This window comes from Onychomys torridus, chromosome 23, assembly GCF_903995425.1.
Source record: "Onychomys torridus chromosome 23, mOncTor1.1, whole genome shotgun sequence".
In the NCBI taxonomy this organism is placed as follows: Eukaryota; Metazoa; Chordata; class Mammalia; order Rodentia; family Cricetidae; genus Onychomys; species Onychomys torridus.
Window position 1 is genome coordinate 21,854,068 of NC_050465.1, and position 16,122 is coordinate 21,870,189.

The 16,122-nt window shown below is 41.2% G+C and overlaps 1 protein-coding gene across 11 annotated transcripts in view; it reads right to left on the reverse strand.

Annotated features, from left to right (window-relative positions):
• Positions 1–16,122, reverse strand: part of Ptprm (protein tyrosine phosphatase receptor type M) — a 709,515-nt gene that overhangs the window by 236,275 nt on the left and 457,118 nt on the right. For 8 of the 11 annotated variants that reach the window (XM_036172971.1, XM_036172966.1, XM_036172963.1 and 5 more), the window contains one exon: positions 10,731–10,805. The exons of the other annotated variants lie outside the window; for them this stretch is intronic. In XM_036172971.1, coding sequence (XP_036028864.1) covers positions 10,731–10,805 — 75 coding nt within the window. The remainder of the gene's footprint in view (positions 1–10,730; positions 10,806–16,122) is intronic. 11 annotated transcript variants of the gene reach the window in all.

Here is a 16,122-nt window from a genome sequence, read left to right on the forward strand (position 1 = left end):
CCGCTGCAATTGAGGATGGCGATCAATGCACAGGGGACTCCGGATAAAGTGTCATCAGCAATCCCAAGTGCGAAATCCTCACACATGAGAGCCTCGCATGTGACACTGTAGCATCTTGGTTCTGTGAAGAAGAACTAGTTATTTCATAAAGACCACCAATACATACTCGGCTCCTGGGCCATATCAGCGATAAAAGCAAAGAAAAAGTTAGTTATTCAACCCTGTGTCTACAGTAATCTACAGTTTTCCAATCTGCCACTGCTTTCCATGAATGTGAAATGCGGTTCTGGTGGATTATCATCTGTATGGGCCAAAGTTAGTTCTGTCCCCAAGTGATACCTCACATTCTATCAACAGTAACTTCTAGAGGAATTCAAGAAAGACATGTAGAGAAGTCTGTGAAGATGGAAGAAATCTACAGCCAAATAACCTGAGACTCGGCGTGGTCGGGGGAGGAGAAAAGAACTCAGGGAAACCCAGAACGTTTGACCATCAACAAACAGAAGCTTCTTTATACTGAAAATGACAATAAACATGTAAAAGGGTAAGGAGATTGGAGGAAAAGGTTATGATGAAATGCAAACAGCATGTACACAGGTAAAGACACTCAGATTCAGGATGAGTGACTGGACACCACCTCTAGCCTTCCTCCTGGAAGCCCAGGTTTTTGACAGGCAGTGAAGGTGGCACTTCAGACAGCAGGGCACTTGGACCTTGGGTTCCAGGGTCACCAGCTATAACAGGACAACAAAGGGATCTTATCAGTTCTACACACAAGAAGAGAGCTTGGTCCTTAACCCACATCCGGGAACTGTCCAGAAACAGACGTCTTCATTGAAAGTTTATTGGAAGACTATTTGTTCCAGCTTGTTAGTAAAAGGAGAACTGAGTATCTGGTCATCATCAAGGGGCAGGGTGAGCATATCCTAATATACCCAACAGATAGACAGACAGCTAAGCAGTACAACAACCAACTTGGATGTATATTGGCTTGGTCACTGCATGGCATATTATAAGTGGGAAATGTCTTGGAGAGCTATGCCAGTAAAGAAGTGTGAAAAGCTGTGGCAGGCTTGAAAATTATTCTGGTATAGACTTTGGTGATGGTGTTAGTATAGACACAGGCTGAACTTTCCCCTAACTGATCCCTCCCCTCCTTGGGTCACTGTTAAGACCTAACAGTCAGTTGAGTGTTTAGCATGAAGAAGGCAAAGGACAGTTGTGGTCAGTGGGCCAGGGTGGATGGAAACAGTTTGAAATTTCCCCTAATTAAGATAAAACAGACTAAGGTAGAAATCTAACCACCACTACTATTTATTGAAGTTTTTCTAGATATTCAATTTGCATATTGAATCCTAACACCAGCTTCATGTGCAGAGACCAGTATGACTCCCATGTCCCAAACTGGTAAGCTGCTGGGATACTAGATCCCTTGCCAAGGTCACTCTGCTGTTGAGTGATGGGACTGGGGTTCGGAAAGGAGCAGTTTGGTTCTGAAGCCCACTGTCTGACCCCCTAGCCACAGATGTTCTGAGCCAGCCCAGAACACTGCTCCAGGGCACTTCTGGAGGCTTATGGTCTGGTAGATTGTGTGTGTTTATGGAGTGAGGGACCCGAGGTTCTTGTTTCTACAATGTGCCAGATGACCTTCTTCTCTACACCAAATTTCAAATCACTACCTCACTGAGAGGTCCCAGTTTCCTCTCCCAGCTTAGTGCCAGTGTTTGCCTGGGGCTGAAATCGGTGAACTAGGGATCTTGGCTGGACACTTGGCCTCAGCTGTAAAGACAGCAACAAACTTGGGCTTTAGAGAGAGAGTGTCAGGCTTCAGAGCCTGATTATGCTTGAAATTTGATAAGGACACACTCATCAGCATCATTTCCTGGAACTTCCTTGGGCTTACAGGTCTTGTATTTCACTGGTGTTTTGTGTTGTTGTTCTTTGGGAAAAGCTGTCCTCATCTAGGATCCAGAAGCTGCCACGCCCCTGGATCAGAAAAAAAAGTCTAAAGTTCCAAGGTTCCAAGAGATAATGTGCTAGGAAAGAAGAAAAGGAAGGTGAACCAGGTGACCTCAGAGTGTTGGTGCATACCCTAGGAACTGAGAGCACTCTTGGTGGCTTGGAAGTCTACCCCAAGAGACATGTGGTGATCAGCAGAAGGCACCTAGTTTGGGCTGAGCATAAGGGAGTCCACAGCATTCATTGGTCTGCCATTTCTCCAGCTAGAGTCAAAGGATGCAGAGGGAGCAGGTGATGGTAGTTCCTCGGGTTATGGATAAGCCTGAAGGGCAGCAGAAGGCCAAGGTGGCAGGGAGTCCAGGCGGCCAGTGACTGGGGTGGGGGGGAGCAGTGAGAACCTGAGGGAGGGGCTTACAGTGTCAGCAGTGGATGAGAACCAAGTGAGGCCTATCAGGAGCCTGAAGGGCCCAAGGCATCCATTCACAAAGCCTGGGGTCAAGTCCAAATTCCTGACTTGACTGCCTATTGGGCTTCTGGAGTCTGTGCCAATGAGTGATTCCCTTGAGCTTCCGAGTTCCAGCATAAGTTCCTCGTGAGGTTATAGGAAGGCATTGGTGAACAATGCCGGTGGAAGGTTCCAGCTCTAAGTCACAGCACAAGAGTTTCTCCTTAGTAAACACCTAATTCAGTGGCTAGGCGTCTCAGACTTGGGGTGTTTTGTTTTCATTTTGTTTAAAATATCTGTATTGACTTGAAGAGCCAAATCCAAGATAGCTTTTCTCTATACAGACGAGTTTCCTCTCTGACCAAACTCAAGCGGAGCTTCTGTGGGCCCTCTTCTCTACTGGGTACAAAGATTTGAGTAAGTGCCACCTGGGTTCCCAATAGCTTAAGCCCCTTAACATGCCTGCCTGAGAAAAGGCAAGGCTTCCAGAAGGATTTACTTTCTGCCAATACCCCAGGACAGAGCCTGATGGGTAGCAATTCAATTGGGTCTAGTCAATGAATTCAGATGGGTTTCTCATGGACCAACCTGTCTCCAGGCATTAATCTCCTCCTCCTGCTGTGGGATGTTCTGTATGTCAAATGTGTTGCTCTGATTGGTTAATAAATAAAACACTGATTGGCCAGTAGCCAGGCAGGAAGTATAGGTGGGACAAACAGAGAAGAGAATTCAGGGAAGTGGAAAGCTGAGGCAGAGAGACCCTGCCAGCCGCCGCCATGACAAGGAAGGCGTAAGTCACGTGGCAAAGTATCGATTAATAGAAATGGGTTAATTTAAGATAGAAGAAGTAGATAATAAGAAGCCTGCCACAGCCATACAGTTTGTAAGCAATATAAGTTTCTGTGTGTTTACTTGGTTGGGTCTGAGTGGCTGTGGGACTGGCGGGTGAGAGAGATTTGTCCTGATTGTTGGCCAGGCAGGACCAGGAAAACTCCAGCTACATACTCCCCTATAGTCCCCCATCCCACCACCTTTCCCTGTTTCATTGATCTCTCTTTAATAGGCCAGTCACCTTGCAAGTCAGAACATCTGTAGCCACCAGATAAAATCTGTCTTTGCTGCTCTAACATCTGGCCATGTTTAGTCCTTGTCTTTACATGTGAGCCCCATACAGTTTTCAGAACTTGAGACTGTGTGGAAGTAACTACTGTCTAGTTCATGCTTTTATGCCCCTTCTCTTCTGATAGCTAACCTTCACTGCCAACTTGATTGGACTTATAACCAGCAGTGAATCAACTTGGTCTGTCTCAGGGTGTTTCTGATAAAGATTAAAGGATAGTACCATGCCATGGACCAGGTCCCAGGGTGAAGGAGGAGGAGAAGGGAGCTGAGCACCAGCTTTACCCACTGCACTGCCTGACTGCAGATGTAATGTGACCAGAACCTCCCGCACCTTCCTCCATGACCTCTTCACTGTGAGGGGCAGGACCCTCACACCATCAGTCAAAACAGACTCTTGCTAAAGTCAGGTGTTTCTCACACAGTGAGAGAAGTTACTAGAACAGAAATCCTCTCTCCCTCCCACACTGCTGTCCTATGTTCCCATACATCTCATTCGTCCTCTGGCCCCAGATGTCATTTAGTTTGGAAGTATTTTAGGCCACAGGCCTTGCTGCATTAGATGCATGAGCAAAGCAAATGGATGATAAAAATTTGCTCAAGGAAATCATTCTCCACAGCACCTCAGAGTTGGGTAGGTAATTAAATCATAAATCAAATCTTCATATAAACAGTCTAACCACATTATTTAATTAATTCTAAGTTCTTACAGAAAATTTCTAGCATGTTTAATTTTCTGTTTTCTTCCAAACACAGTTCTATATTCCTAGGGTTTGTAACCTACCAGTAGGAGATGAACTTAATTTAATAGATTAAAAGAATAAACCAGGAAGAACAGAATGTAAATGCCTCTGCTTGTATCTTAGGTAGTGAGTGGCATTGGGAAAATAGTTTCTATTCTTTTCAACTAAACTTTCGAGTGTGTGTATGTACGTGGCTGTGTGTGTGTGTGTGTGTATGTGTGTGAGTGTGTATGTATATAGCTGTGAGTGTGTATGTGTGTGAGTATGTATATGTATGTAAGTGTGTATGTATATAGCTATGTGTGTGAGTGTGTATATGTATGTAAGTGTGTGTGGTTGGGTGTATGTGTGTATGTATGTGGCTGTGAATGTGTATGTGTGAGTGTGTATATGTGTGAGTATGTGGCTGTGTGTGTAAGTGTATGTGTGTGTATATATGTAGCTATAAATGTATTTGTATATGTATGTATGTGGTTATGAGTATATATGTGTGTGAGTATGTGCATATATGTGGCTGTGTGTATGTGTGTGAGTGTGTGTATGTGCAAGTGTACTGGCTGATGACATGTTCTTAGGGCTGATGACAGAGGCTTAAGATACCTGCCTCAGTGCAACGCCACAGTTGTTTACGGCACACCGTCCAAGTCTATAATCCCAGCCCCCTTTTTGGATGGTCCTGGTGTCTATGTCACTCACTCAATATGTTCAATCAAGGAGCATGATTATTGTCCCCAGCACAGTACCCAGTGCTGTGGTCAGGACACTAACAGGTTTCTTTCCTTTGGTGTTACGTGAGCAAGATGGCCCTGCATACACCAAGGCATATCTGACCTGCTATGCACACTGGTACAGGAGGACCCAAGGGTCAGAGGCTGCGTCTTGTGAGAGCTTCCCAGTAGGCTTTTAGCACTGACTGGGATGTCTAGGGGTACGATGTCAGCATGGTAGAGGACAACAGGGAGCTGGAAGGCACTTCAGAGGGCAACTGTCCTCTGTGGTTTGTTGGCTTCAGGAAGAGTCAGGACAGAGTGAGCAAAACAATTGTTCACAGATAGGAAAATTAGAGTGACAGCTTCCTGACCATTCACTGCTAAGCCGTTAACCTCACAGGAGGGTGCAGAGATGTGTCTCCCCTGACCTGCCATTTAACTACAGTCTTACTCTTGCTTCCTGACCTGTGGGAGGCTCATGTTCCATTCATAAATGTGTGTAGGAATATATTTTGTTGCTACTAATACAATGAACCCTGGTGCCAAGATGCCTGGGCAAACACATAAAGTAAGACTAAGTGTGTGGAACCATCCTTGGCTGCTGGGGGATATCTTTCCATATGCGGTGAATATATGTTGTTCCCATTGGTTAATACATAAACTACTTTGGCCTATGGCAAGGCAGCTTAGAGGCAGGCAGAAAATCCAAGAAGAGAGACAGGAAGGGAAAAGGTAGAATCTATGTTTACTTGGGTCCCAGTGTCTGCAGGACCACAGGTGAGAGAGATTTGTCTGGTCTAGAGGGAGGAGGGGGGCAGGTAGGCCCCAAGAAACTTCTGGCTATATTTGGCTGCCCAATGTGGAACAAAGAGTTTGTACCTCAAACCTGAGAGATTTAAAAAAAGGGTTCTAAAATGAAGCCAAGAGCAGCTTCCTAGTTGTGTCTCTCAGGAAAGTTGTGAGCTACAGTATGGTGGGTTCCCACTGCGGTGCACAGAGGTGTCTCCAAGCCATGCAGCATACTGCATGGTGGATTTAGCCTTTGTTAGTGCAGACAAAAAAAAAAAAAAAAAGAAAGAAAGAAAGAAAGAAAGAAAGAAAAAGGTTTCTGGGCTACATGCTCCTTGATAGAGGTATAGACCTACTGCCTCCCAGAGTCAGTAGAAAGCATGGCTCCCAGAGCTGGAGGTGAATTACCTCCACCATGTTGGGAACCTGAAGTGGGCGGAGCCAGCAGCCAAGGCTACCCTTTCAGTCCTAGCCATGCAGTTTAAAGCAATAGAGTCACAAAAAGACAGATTCAAATGGAACCTCTAAATGCTTTACATTATATGTAAAAATGCACATAGGCTTGGAAGAGAGAGGAAAAGAGGATAGACAGTTATATACAGAAATAGATAATTTTAATAAATAAAATCTTTTAAGAGATAGTAAAAGCAATATAAAAAATAAGCCACATAAAGATGGAAATCACACAAAGAATTTGGATACTGCATATTATTATATTGTTTTTGAGATTTTTAACTGGAGAGAAACATTTGATTGTAAAGGCTGATGAGTTAAACCAATATGTATATTTTAGAGGTGTCTTGACTTCAAAATGTATGTCTAAGGATACATTGCTTTGGAAAAGAGGTTCTGCTTTTGTTTCCAAAAAAGATCAGAACCTATGAATTGCTTCCAGGCTAATATGGTTTGATCAGCCAAGACCCCCTGAAATGTCTCTGATGACACCATGGGAAGGATGACCCAACACTCAGAATCAGCTTCAAAGCAACTGGCTGAGACCATCTATTCTCACAGACTACAGCCAAGATTTAACTATAATTCTTAATTTTCTCAGGATCCCCATAAGATTGCTAGCACCTCAACAGTAGTGTGAAAAGCTATGCCCAAATTCCCAAAATATTGTTTAGAAATGCTTATTTTTATTTAAAAGGGGTTGATTATAAATGCAATCTCTTTCTAAAAACAGAAAAGGGGATAGTATAGATATGATAGGATAAAAGGGTAGATTATTGAATCTACTTTTAAAGAACAGCAACTTATTGCTATGGATTTTAGTTTATTGATACAAATTTAAAGTTAATTTTGTTATACTATATGTATATTTCTACTCTTGTTTAAGGTATTATGTTTGAATAGCTCATTTAAAATTGTAATGTATAATTAAGAAATACAGATTAATAATTAGTCATCTATGATAATCAAATTTATAGTCATAATAGTTACATTTTTTAGATATACAAAGATATATTTTAATTAGGTAGGCAATTTTCAAACACTTCAAAACCTACAGAATATGGCATTTAAAATGTTTTAAAACTTAGACTTTCTGGACAGTGAGACATGTCTGTTCCTGGCAGCACCAATTTACTTCAAAGAAGATGATGGACATAAAAAACTCCATATTCAGTTTGCTTTCTTTATTGCAAAAGTTTGCCATTTGGGCAAGAAACTATTCTTGCCTGGACTGCTTGACAAAATGTTATATTGACTAGACATGCAGGACCCATGGAAAACTGACCACTAAATTTAGCCAAAACAAGGTGAGATCATGTTTCTGCTTCACAGACGAGACTGCAGAACACGGGGAGAAACAACTGAGAAACTCTAGACCTATAGGCTAAAGATAGATGCCCCAATGTTGCAGAGGAACTTTAGGTGACTGTCCAGACAGGCAGCAGTCTCTGTTATTCTAGATTTTTGGAAGTTGCTTATAATGCACTTCCTATTTACTTAGGTAATATATCCTTCTGGGATCTTTGATGGAGTTGAAGACTAGATATTTATAATTATAGTTTTCTTTAGTCATGATAAAAGATAAATTAGATATGAAACCTTAGACTCACAAATATAGGATAAACTATTTTCTTTAATTTTGCCAATACAAATAGACTAGATATTGTAACTATAATTCTTATTTGATAACTGTTCTATTATATATAATTTTACTTCCTTTTTAATTAGATAGAAAAGGGGAAATGTTGGGGGATGTCTTTCTGTAAGCTGTGAATATGTGTTGTTCCCATTGGTTAATAAATAATTTGCTTTGGCCTATGGCAAGGCAGCTTAGAGGCAGGTAGGAAATCCAAGAAGAGAAACAAGAAGGAGAAAGGCACAGTCTAGAGAGACACCAGCAATGCCAGGAGAAGCAAGATGTGTAAGTACTGGTAAGCCACAGCTACATGGCAACTTATAGGTAAATAGGAATGTATTAAGTTATAAGAGCTAGCTAGTAAGAAGCCATAGGCCATATTAAGCCTCTGAGTGATTATTTTATAAGTGACTATGGGACTGTGGGGCTGGGTGGAACCAGAGAAACTGTCTGACTACAGTTGGCACCTCGAAGGGGCTTCAAACCTGTCATAAAATGATTGAATGAAGCCTTGGGTTTGGGAATAAATCTACAGAAAAACATAGTATGACTACTTGCAAAGTCTGATAGCTGTTCCAAATGGGAAATGAATCATTAGCGAGATTGAGTATTTCTGGATAAGTCAAATTGCCATTAAATCAGCAACAAATACGGAAGAAGGGTAGTTTTTATTTTCTTCCTGGTTTTTGAGCTATTCTGACCCACTATTGCTTTAAATCTTTGTAGTGGATAGCCATCCCAGCATTGGCCTGGAAGTTCCAACCTCCATTGAGGCTTCAGTAATGATCACGCCCATAAGGCGGGGCAGAGGAGGGAGCGGAAGACCGAGGAGCAGGAGGAGGTGGCTCTCTTGGTTGCAGGACCCCGGACGCTGGGGTAGACCGAGCAGAATTCTCCAGAGAACACCGCCGGACTACCCTATACCTTTGCCAGACCCTGCAACCTACCCCTTCATTTGTAAGTTACCCCACAAAATAAACCTCCCTTTTAACTATGTGGAGTGGCCTTCATAATTTCACCAATAAATCTTCATGAAGTAAATGATGTAGGCAGTCTACCTACAGCCACGAGAGGAATGGTGGCCAGATACTACAGCGATATGTGTCCTTCCTACAACAATTCGTGATAACATGCACTACTTCTGAGAGTGGCTTTGTTGGGTATCTTGTTAATCACAGATTTCACAGAGGGAGCTCTGCTGTGGAATGTCACTGACTTCATGGTTAGTAAATGCCACATTTCACTGGATGGCGGAAGAGGACAGGAAACAGAGAAAGGGGCAACTTAACTGGGTTTCCCTTTTAGTTTAGAGTCAACTCATTTCTAATGACTTGCTTACAAGGCTGGTGCCTAGTCATATGTCGCAGGGAAAGGAGGTTCGATTTCCTCAGGGATTCCAGATAGCCCTCTGTTTGACATCTAACTGGAACCACACAAGTCACCCCCTAAATGTAAGGGTTGGAGAGGAGAGGAGCCATGCTAAGAAAGATGCTGTCTGTCCTTCAGTTACTTGATTGGCAGGAGGGACACATCAGAAGAGTTGGAGAAGGAAGTCTTACTAAGCAGAACTTGAGTTGATAAGAGAAATATTCTTAAAAAAAAAAAAAAAAACCTGAAAGAAAGAGAAATGCCCAATAAACCTAGAGCTCTTGGGCTCTAGAACAGAAAGCTGAAAATACACTTAGACTTCTAATGCAGAAGAAGGCAGAATTAGTCTACATTTCTTTATCTTATCAACCAATATTTTTCTTAAATATCAGCTGCTTGATGTTTTCAAAATACAACCACCTAGGCAATTGTGATTTCTCATCATAAGTTACGTGCAGCATGTTTCTTAAATAAATGTTAAGGATTCTCCTGGATGTACAGAGAACAAATGCTGAAGTGGAGATTAGATGAGGAGTCGCTTTGAGTTTCCTACTTAGCTTTAGTAATGCCTACACACAAACAGTAGCCTATGGTATCTGAGCCCTTTGAAAACAGATTTTGGAGTCCTGACCCCATGACTTGATTAGCAATCTTGACCTTGACTTGCATTGTTGCAGGGTGAAACATTCTAGAGCTCACTAAGCACTCACCTTCATCTGGAGTAATTTACCAGACTTTTCTATATCAACATACAGGGATACTCACTTGAATTTAGAGCTAGGGAGTGTGAACAAGCTACTTCCTTATGCTAGAGGTAAGTACCAGGTTGGGCTCCAGGACTCTATGCCATTCAAGGTCTCTCAACTTTGCTGAATTATTTAGCACACTTCACTTGCAGATGTGACCCTGTTCTATGTAAGTGCTTTGCTTTGCAACAAGGATGTAAAGAATTCAATCAGCTCAGCAACAATGGCACATCCACAAAGGACTGCTTGAATGGCATCCTTAAACAGCTCCAGGGTGGCTCTGCTTTATAATGCTGGCAGATGAGATTGCGTATTGCTAATGTATGTGCAAACTCAATCCCGAAAGATGAAAAAAATAATCCTTTCTAGCTCTCACATCTCAATGCCTTTTTAGATTAATTTGGAAAAATGGGAATACTTTTTTTTCTAGTATTTTCCTTGAAATCCTATCAACCGATGTCACTGCTATTCCAAGTCCAGCAAATTTCATTTCTATTTAACTTTAGGGTAGAAAAGAACATACCGACAGACCAGACACACAATGGAAGCATGCAGCGGGGTTGGACTTAATGCATGGGTATAAATGTGCACACAGAAGAGGCCAAGCACGTCACTTAAGTTAATGCGAGCAAAGGTCTGCACCAAGGGTCTAGAACATTCTAAACAGGCCTTAAGCAAAGGAGGAAATGTAGAGGGGAAAGGAAGCTGAGAAAAATGAGCAGGAAATGGGCAAGATGACTCATCTATACTTGAACATCTGACCTGTTAGTTGGCCGTCGCCTGCAGCTGGGGCGATGCGAATGTAAGGTGTTGTAAGCTGAGTCACGATTATCGCAGCTAAGGCCAAGGAGGATTCCCAGGTCAGCATGCATGAGGGAAAAAAAAGCCAGACTGAAGCTAGGCTAGCAAGAAGAATTCCCATCAGTATAGCAAACCATCTCAACTTTGTTCCGAAAACAGCAAAAAAGAAAAGAAAGAGAAAGAAAGAAAGAAAAAAAAACACAGACACACACACACACACACACACACATACACACACACACACACACACACACACACACACACACACACACACATACAGAGCAAGGTTTTCATTTTCTGAATTCTCTTCTCTTAAGCCGTGTGGTCGGCTTAAGTGATACTATTGGAAGCTTTGCCTGAGACCCTGGATAGATTAACTGAATAGAAAAAAAAAAAAAAAAAGTAAGGCCACACCCCCTCTCCACTCCGAAATGTGCATTCTGTACTGAACTGAAGGCTGACAGTTGAATCCAGTCCAAATTGACTGTGGTGAGAGAGTTCCTTGCTAACTCTTACGGATCTTTAAATCTTTTTAGCTCACATAAAACTAGGTGGTTATGTCACAGTTTCCCCTTGCCCCATAACCACCTTTGTATAGAAAACCACATTCTTTCACTAAACACAGTTTTATGTAATTTCTCTGACAACCAAGTCTCACGTAGCTTTCTATGAGGAACCTTTTTGACATCTCCCCACCTCCAAAGAATAAAATAACCTGTCTCAAGGACAAAATAAAGTTCCCACTTGCCTTTGCTGTCATTGTCACAGTTAATATGTGACCAAAGAAATATTTAAGATTTTTGAAGTGGACCATGCTGGCCTCTTGGTATGCCTACACAGCTTAGCAGTTGTGTTTAAGCAGTTAACATTTATGACACACAGATATTGAAAAAACAAATAGAGAATTAAAACATCAGTTGTAACACGATACAGCTGGAAAATGATGCAGAGAAAAAATATTGGAAAATTAAGAATAGGCTTGCATGAAAGATTACTAATTTACATGGAGCAGCCTGGGTACTATTAGAAATGTGACAGCAAATAAGGGAAATAGATCATCCACCATCTGCAGACAATTAAACCCCAAACTGCTGCTGCATAATATTTCCAGCTATCCCTCTGTACCACTCAAATGGCGTTGCTCCTTACAGCTAGACGACCATAGTGACTGAGCTGGGACAAGGTTGGAGAGTTGTTCTCACACTACCAGTGACTGCATTCTAGCTGCACCCTCTGAGATGAACAAACTATTTGGTCACAGTTTCTCAAAGCATTCCCAAGATCATTTTCTAGACCTGACCCATTCAGCATCTTGGAAGATAGCTGTAGGTAGCTATACACTTTAAAATGCTATTTCTGGGGCTTCTAGCAACACTGGCACCAGTTCTGGGTGCTAGACACTTGGTGTTTTTGTTTGGGCAAAGACCACTGGGACACTTCTCATACAGTTTGGATTACTTATAGGAACATTGGACCTGCTCTATGTTCATCAAAAGAAAAGATGATTTAACAGAACACTTATCTAATGTAAAAAAAGTGACTCCTAAGAAACAAATATACTTGGAAGTAGCTGTGAACAGCAGATATTCATAATTCAAGAAGAATTAAAACTATAATCCAACACAAAGCCCATTATGCAAAATGTACATTATGAGCACTGGGAATCTCTCTCTGGTCTGTTTCCTGATTTGTAGAGTATATTTGTGATTGCTGGATTTAGTGCAATAAAAGCATCTGCTGTCTGTAGGATTACCACTGGCTTTGACAAGTTTTATCAGAACACAGCCAAATTTAATTATTCAGGCGTCACCTGTGGCCACTCTTTCCACCAAGACAGAGCTGAGACTACTTGTGACAGAAAAGTCACATTCTACAAAGGCCTAAAAAATATTTATTCTTGATTAGTTAGCTACTCAATAATTAATATTTTAATTTATCTTCAGTGCTGAAGATTAACTCAAAGTCTAGTATGTGCAAAGAACGTATTCTATTCTTGACTTACAGTCCCAGCCTAAAATCTGTATTAGCTGGCTTGGATCCTAAAAGCTTTCTGACTCCACCTTAACATATCAGTAAGATTAATTTATAAAAGAGATTATTACTAAATTTGGCAAAATTAAGCCAGAAATTGCAATCCAATCCTTTGAAGAGAAACACTAGATGGTTATTGTGGGCCCTACTGAAGGTGTGGTTGTGCACAGGGACACAGAAACAACAGAGGCTTAGGTCTCTGAATTGCCACTGAGGTCGCATGCAAAGTGACCTGGAATTTGCTGGGGCTGCTGTTTCCCATACTTTATTTTGTATGACTTAGGAAGAATGAGTTTGGGGTCCGAGGAATTTGGGACACATGGGATTGTTGAGCTTCTTATCTTTTAGAACCTTTCAGGGGTTAAGACACTCCTGATTTATATTACGAAGACAATTTTAGATCAAGAAATGAAAATATTTCTTCACAAAATGCTGAATGTTGCAAGTGCTAAACCCATAGCCTTAGCCCGAACAATGGCGGATTAGCACATGCAAGTGCTCTACTCTATCTTTTGTTTGCTCCTGAAATGAATGTGAGTAATTAAAAAGAATCTTAATTAGCTTTACATCTCAACAGACATTCTTCTGGGTTCTTTTTATCAGCACACTTCCATTCTGTAGCACGATGGCCTAGAAAGGATGGCATTTCTATGAACAAAAGAAAGAAAAGAAAAAGAGTGTTGGAGAAACTTCTCCAACAGCCTAGTGATTTAAAAAAAAGAAAAAGAAAAAGAAAACATTCACATTTCTGAATACAGTTGGAAACTGTATCAGAACAATAGAAATCCTTCAGTTTTCTCAAGGTCTCCCAGCAAAGCACGTTCACATTCAGTGCAAATCCAGGTCAAGCAAAACACCAAACTTACAAACAGCAAGGCATTTCCCCCATAGACTATTCACCTTAAAAACTGAATCTCAGAATAATAATTTGTTCTCGTCACGTTTAAGGGTGACAGCCTGACTTCTCTAGCTGCTTGGGAAAGAATTTAGCATGTGTTTGCATGCAGACTTGGCTTTGATTCCTAGCTGCCCCTGTTGTTAGCAAGGGCACTGCAAGGAGAGGAAAAACTTAACATTTATGACCTTCCCCATGCATCAAAGCCCAATTCCTAAGACATCCCTAAACTCTTATCAACTCAAAATCCTCACAAATTGCTATGTCTGTGTGTCTAGACTTCAGACCTTATAGACTACTCTATAGGCAACACACAGAAAGCAGCAGATAGTTCTTAAAACAAGTAGAAAACAGCAAAGCTCCAATGACTGTATCATCGAGGAGAGACATAATTGCATTCCAGTATGGAAAATATTATCTTATGGAAGATTAATATGTGCAGCTTAAGCTGGACGTTCTATCAACTAGAATGAACATGCCTCATTTAACCCAGAAGAACAATTTATTTGTAAGACAGACTTTGATTTTTAAGTGTGCTTTGTCAGTTCAAGGCTGTTCAACTACAAAGCCTTCTAAAGTCATGTGGGAAGGTCTCCGTTCTAACAGTTATTGTTCTTATAAAGGAGGGTACAGTATAGAAAAGTTAAAGAAGGCACATACACTATAGTTATTCAGATGTGAATCAAATGAGATTCAAAAGAACTGAACTAATAAAAATTTGAGTATGATTTGTAAAAACATAATAAACATTTGGAGAAGTAAAGAGAGATAGAAGCTCTCCTATCATCCCATGGTACAGACTGGAATTAGCAGGGTTATATGCAAATGTCGTGCAGATCCTGTTACCTGGCACTTTCTTCTAATTCAATAGAGGACAGTCTGTAATGCATTTATCTATAATCAACAATCAAACTAAGGTCATACCAACACAACTCTTCCCCGGCTCCACAAATTAAAGGAAGAGGCATAAAAATATGTGCAACCATCTAAACAGGGGTGTCTGTGGTAACACACCTTAGCTTTTGTTTTCCCTGTGTCTAATTTTTATGTCTTTATATACGAGATGATGAATGTCAAAATACATCTTCAGAATATGATTAAAATAATCATAACATTAAACATATAAATAGTATGAAATCTAGTCTTAAGAGACACCCACTCTTACTCGAAATTACAAACTAGCTCTTTGTGAAAACAAATCCACCTACAGACCTCCTTGGTGAAGACACTTGTTAGCAGTGGTTTCCTGGGAGCCTGAAGTTCTCTACAAGCTCACTGAGGAAAGCAGAGTGAACCATCCCATCAACAACTTATGGGAAAGCACACTTGCGGGGTTAGAACTCTTAAATTTCAAACATCTTTATCCCATGACACCAAAGTTATCAGATCCACCAATTTCTCTGTTTTGACCCTAACAGTTTAGAAGGAACCCTGGGCTACAAAAGGATATTTTAGTGTAAAGAAGGGAAATGGTTCTCCTTGTGAAGAGCTGACTCATCAGTGTGGGTCCTAGGAGGGAGTTACTGAAGGAAGCCATACTGGCAGGTTTTGAAGTAACATAAAACCATGCCATGCACCTGGAGGGAGACTGTCTCCTGGGGTGTGCACTGGACTATGCTTTCAGGAGACAGAAGTGATATGTCAGACAGTGAAGAGTAAACTGTGTTTTCCCCTTCCCTCCCATAAAAACATTATTTGGATAGAGTTTGCTGCTGTGTAAATGTTTGCAAATGATTCAGAAAATATGAGTGGGGATATTCAGCCAATCAGGTCATCTGATTGCCTAATCACCCTTTGGTGAATTGAAAAACAAATTACAATATTGATGAAATCTAGCTGATGGGAGAAAATGATCCAAATCACCATGTAATTCAATCTATTGTGAAGACAGCAAACTTGTCAGGTTTCCATATTTCCTAGGATGTTGCTTATATAATTGTTTAATGATGTGAATGAACACATTAGATTGGGCAGTGACCCAATTCTGGTAAAGAGTAGGTCAGACGATGACATTTTTTTTCAAGTACCCTCCATCAGATCTCTGCTGGGTGGAAAACTAGCAGGGACATTGGAAGTAGTTCCAGGGAGGGAGTCTAGAAGCTTCGGGTCAACCCTTCACACAGTGGTTCCCGTCAGCCAGTTCACTTTTATCCAAGCCCACACATTCTTCATCTCAGTTATTAGAGAAGCAATTGCCTCAGTGTTCTACTTGATACAATGGTAATGAAATGGCTGAGAGGGAATATTCAAAAGGTCTTGTGAAAGGTGTGACCATGACTGTGAACACAAGGCATTATAGATTGCCACCTGAAATGGATTTATTTTTTCAGACCACAAGGCTAAATGGAATGTAATAATATGGTTCTCCAGAGGACTACTCTTGAGCAGGGGCTATATACCTTAGATCTAAGAGTATGGTAGCTACCT